Source organism: Anoplophora glabripennis, unplaced genomic scaffold, assembly GCF_000390285.2.
Source record: "Anoplophora glabripennis isolate ALB-LARVAE unplaced genomic scaffold, Agla_2.0 scaffold4027, whole genome shotgun sequence".
Lineage (NCBI taxonomy): Eukaryota > Metazoa > Arthropoda > Insecta > Coleoptera > Cerambycidae > Anoplophora > Anoplophora glabripennis.
In genome coordinates, this window is record NW_019420100.1 from 1,627 (window position 1) to 7,032 (window position 5,406).

General features: G+C 32.4%; 1 protein-coding gene across 1 annotated transcript; it reads right to left on the reverse strand.

Moving 5' to 3' along the window:
• Window positions 1–502: 502 nt before the first annotated feature.
• On the reverse strand, window positions 503–4,006 carry LOC111692837 (glycine-rich protein DOT1-like). Its single transcript, XM_023456962.1, has 2 exons — window positions 3,897–4,006; window positions 503–792 (listed from the first exon to the last, which is right to left on the reverse strand). The coding sequence occupies exons 1-2, from the start codon at window positions 3,906–3,908 to the stop codon at window positions 562–564; spliced, it is 243 nt and encodes an 80-aa protein (XP_023312730.1). The 5' UTR covers window positions 3,909–4,006; the 3' UTR covers window positions 503–561.
• Between the last annotated feature and the right edge of the window lie 1,400 nt (window positions 4,007–5,406).

Consider the following 5,406-nt stretch of genomic DNA (forward strand, 5'->3'; position numbering starts at 1 on the left):
GGTATTAGGGTATATTAGGTACATTTTTATTTAATTGATTTTATGAAATGTGTTAAAAATGGTGTTCCTGATGTACCCCAATACGGCTTCTCACATATCCTTTTACTTTCTCAATTATTTCTTTAGGTATTTTGATGAATTTACTGATTTAGTTTTTTTATTTTAACATTTACATTACAAAAGGAAGGAATTTGGATGAGGGGAATGCTTTTTTCATTTTGAAATCGTTTTTCTAATTCATACAATTGTAAAAGCTCTGGAAAAAGTCAAGAAATCGTTATGGTTCGAAATAAAATTTGCATTTCAAGACTGAAGAATAACTTTTTTCCAATGCCACATTTCGTGTCTATGCACTGATTTGAGGTGAAACTTGTTCCCGCTGGATGTCATTTTATCCATGTATTGTGCACATAAGCAAATTATTATTAGGTTTTGTGTCTGCTTGCGGAATCGGTACCCATTTAAAAAAAAAAGACTGTACGAGGATAAAAATATACACACATGAGGAATTATAAATTTATTTTTGTAATTTTACACCAAATTCTGTTTGTAAGCTATGAATTAATACCCATGATCCCCATGGCCACCACCAACACCACCTCCAAAACCACCACCATGTCCACCTCCGGAACTACCACCATGTCCCCCTTGATTACCGCCAAATCCCCCTGGACCACCTCTTTGACCATCTCCGTGTCCTCCACCATGACCACCCCCAAATTGTCCGTGACCACCTTCTCCACCGTCAGGTAGAGCCATGGCAAAGCAAATGAATACAGCGAGTATAATTGCCTGCAATAACAATTTTTTAGTTGCTTCCATTGTTCATTGATAATGAATTTTGAAAATAATACTAAATACTTATGATCTATTTTATATTAAAGACATTGGATATAAAGAAATTAAAAAAGAATATACATTTTTACTATTTTCAATTAATGTAAACTTAAAAGAATAATGTGGAACAGCCAAATGGAATAAATTCAGTAACTCAATTATTGTGCATATTTATAAAAAATTCCGAGACATTTCGATAATGGTTTCTAAAATGTAAAAAATCCATCCCTAAATTCAACCTCTTTCGAGTGGCAATTGCAAACCCCAAATTTTTAAATGGGAGTAGGAGCCTCATTTGAAAGGTCTTTTCACTCCTTACTTAAAAATGCTGTGGTTTTAATATTTATTGCAAAAATTAACGACTTACTTGATGAAATTTGTTACAACAAACAGAAACATAAAAACTAACAGTGTTTTGTTCTTGTAGGCAAGCAAAAACAATTTCAATGTTCTTTTTCAACATTCTCAACTAAAAAGAAAATATAAAAACATCAAAATTCTTCGTAGCTGGCACTGCCAATTTTTTTAAAACACCGTAGCTACTTGCTATTTTATTTAATTGACAGCAATAAATAGTTGTCACTATTTTGCGGAGATAGAATCACATTTCCAAATCGGTGAGGCGAGGCTTGCTAGAATGGCCAGCACATTTTCCTGATTTTACGCCCTTAGATTTCTTTCTATTTCAATATGTGAAAAGTATGGTATACAAAACTAAGCCACGCGATATAGCTATCTGGAGAAGAAAAATAATGGTTGCAGTTAGGTCGGTCACGCCAGATGTTGGAAAACGTTAGAAGGCATTTTTATTTACGATTAAGATACGGCCAAGATGTTCATTTTGAACATCTCCTACGTTGAAATTGTTTTTTTTTTTTGATTTGCTGTAGCGAATTTCGTCAAGCTGATGAATTAATTTTTTTACTGCTAATTTTTGGAATACATGTTAAAACCATAGCATTTTTTAATAGAGAATGAAAATATCTTTCTAATGAGGTATCACAAGCCCTTACTTCCCATTTAAAAATTTAGGGATTGTAACAGCCAATCGAAGTAGGTTGTCATTTCAAAATCTAAAATCGATGTGTCGAGAAATCTGCACAAATATTGAGCTACTGAATTTATTCCAGTTGGCTGTTCCATACTGTATAACTCATATAGTCCAAGAGCCAAAGGCAAAAAAAATTGTTTCAATTTACTAACCTTAGTTTTTTGATAATCGATTACAGTAGTTGTGTACACAAACATACTGTGGTCAGTCAAGCGAAACTGAGAACAGGTTACTCAGGTACACTATCAAAGTTGTAGTACCTACCGAGGTAATAAAATGAATTTACTAATGCTAAAAATCGTTATACAAATTCTGTATTGCATATAAATAAAAGTTGTCAGTCAGTCAGATGAATGTGGGGACAGAGCATATCCAATTTTGTTGTAATTTGGCAGTGTTACTTGTAGTGTTAAGGGGCTAATTTAACCCTAACTTGATTAGATTTGTTAAGTCCAGTGGCGTCCGAACGGTATCTTAATGAATATTTTTGACAAAAGAATGTACGCCACTGACTTTTTTGTAATTTTTATAGATTTTTTTTTGGATTAAGCAACTAAAAATACAACTTTTTGTCGCGTGAATGATTTTCGCATCTTGCTTAATTTTTGGAGAAAAAAAATAAAATCCACCTACTTACATACCACACAAGAAATATTAAAAATATTCGTTAAGATACTGTTCGGGACGCCACTGGACTTAACAAATCTAATAAAGTTAGTACTACAAATAACACTGCCAAATTACAACAAAATTGAGTGAAGGGTGTTTAAGATATTTACGAAGGAGCAATTTTTTACAAAAGTTTAACACCCTCTATCTTGAAAACGAAGCATCTGCGGACCAATGTTTATATGAACTTTTTATCTTAAAATCACTCAACTGATAGTCTGTTGAACTTATTGTACATACTTAATTTTAACACCCTGTATAATAAATGTTCATTATATTTTTTTCACAAGTTTTTCACAGATTGTTCAATATTTCTTTCGTAATGATAGCCCGTACAATTTTATTAAATTATAATAAATTAATAAATGGTATATTCAATGTAATTAAAATGTATATTACTAATATTACTATAAAGTACATATAATAAAATATGTGAATAGTTCGTCGAACAAATAAAGAAAAAAGAGCGACCCGCGCGAAATATTTATTTCTTTTTTCGCTGACTGACGGATGTTCTCCCACAAAACCGTTGACTGACCATTATGTTTATGGTTAACATTGCAATTAATAACCTCACAAAAGTTTTCAAGGATTGTAAACGAATTGCACTTTATTTATTTTCTGTACATACATACATTGCTGCTGACGGACCAGTTGTGTCCCCACATTCAACTGACTGACTGACATAACTTTTAATTATATGCAATATAGAATTTGTATAACGGTTTTCAGCCTTAGTAAATACACTTTATTACCTCTGTAGGTACGATAACTTTGATAGTGTACCTACACAACTGTTCTCAGTTTCGCTTGACTGACCACAGTATGTTTGTGTACACAACTACTGTAATCAACTATCAAAAAACTAGGCTTAGTAAATACAAACAATTTTTTTGTCTCTAGCTCTCCTTCTAATAGTTTTAGTACCAAATTGAGACTAAATATTTAAAAATAAAGCTAGTCAGTTTTTTAATTTATTTTACAGTAACATTCCTTTCCCTCAATTATTATTTTCCCTATTTTTACGTGTTAAAAATTTATTAGTTATATTAAAAATGAAAAATATGAGAAAAAATATTTAAAAACTACTTATTAGTAATAAATTAAAAATTAATTTAGAAAGTATTTAAAATTTTATGCCTCTTGTCCTCTTGTACTCACTGAAAACAGCTACTAGTAATATTTTCTGTTGAAATGTGCAACNAAAATTGTATGCCTCTTGTCCTCTTGTACTCATTGAAAACAGCTACTAGTAATATTTTCTGTTGAAATGTGCAACTGAATCGTTTTTACTTTCTTATATTTTATAAATAAACAAAAGCGAAAGCAGACTACTTACAAATAATTTCATTTTCAATACTAACTGTCTCTTCAACGGCTAATATGTAATGTACTATCGAAATTCAGATTTAACGCTTTTTATACTCTTCGTCCAAATTTTCCCGATAAAATGTAATATTAATAAATTTTTTAAATACATCTACAGTAACGTGTTCTTAGAATATTATTGTTATTGACCACGGTGTTAATTTTAAGCATGATAACCTCTTAGTGGGTTATAGATTTCATTTTTATCAATAATAATAATAATGAAAAAGTTTAGGAAATATAGGGAGCTACTGTCTCATCGTTATTGTCCATGTTTGATGCCCCCTGCGATGAATTTCCTGGACACCCTGTATACTTCCAAATATTTTTAAAATGTAGCCGTGATCAACTTACACATACCCACCTAAATAGGTTTCTATTTTTGGTCATTTGCCGTTTGGTCTCTAGCGACCGAGGCGTTACTGGTAGCCCACCCTGTGTAATTTTACTATTAAACTATAATTCATAAATTCTCGTAAATTATTATCTTTAGTTAGGTAAGTAGTTACTTAGTAATTAATGATATTATAGGAAACAACTGCTCCATGTGATGTATGTCCCGGGTGGCATTGAATTGCACCACCAATATCCAGTAAATAGCTAAGACCATTTATTAGAAGAGATCACTAGATCATCATCAGTATGCATGCATCAGTATGCCATAGGTGAGATGACCGACGAATAATTTAGCTGTTTAGATGTCTATCCGCAAACATGTTTTGAGTATGGGTGAGATGTAATCTATAAAACACATTTAGCCTTGTTCCTAGTGCATTGGAAACAGTCGGACACAATAGTATTTGATTTGAAACAATGAATTTTGAACCTTAATCAGAATTCGCATGCGTCTGCCCTTAGAGCATACATTACATGGAGGAAGCAGAGGCGACAATGTAGACGAGTGACAGAGAAAAAGAGATAGTTTGGGTACTCTCTTTCTCTCCTACGCAGGCACGTGATTGGCTAACGAAATTCCATCCTTAAGTTTGGTAAAAATTGGTAAATATGAAAATTGTTGCAAACAACTCATGGATCAACACAAAGTCAACAGAATCGCATCTTCACGGGAATTTCTCTAACGCTTCGAACTGGAAAGTGAACAATTCCTTGACTGTATTGTGGCGACGCGACGAAGCGAGAAAATTCAAAACCATTGTTTGGGCGCGAAAAATCATGGCAACTATGTTTACGACCGTAAAGGATCTTTCTCATTGACTACTAATACTGCACGGTACTGTAAACGCACGTCCCCTCACAGCCAACGCCACAAAGCAACTCTAAGTTGAAAAATAGTGTTTGATATACCTTTCTGAATATGTAAATTTTTCATAAATATACTGCCGTTTCGATTTTTTAAAAATTGAGTACTCTTACTTTGTGAATGTGCCTCATATATCAATTTCTCTAGTATTTTCTAATCAAAAAAGATTCAAGAAGATACAAACTTACGTCACTTAAATTCCTAAGTTTATGTATTTGAT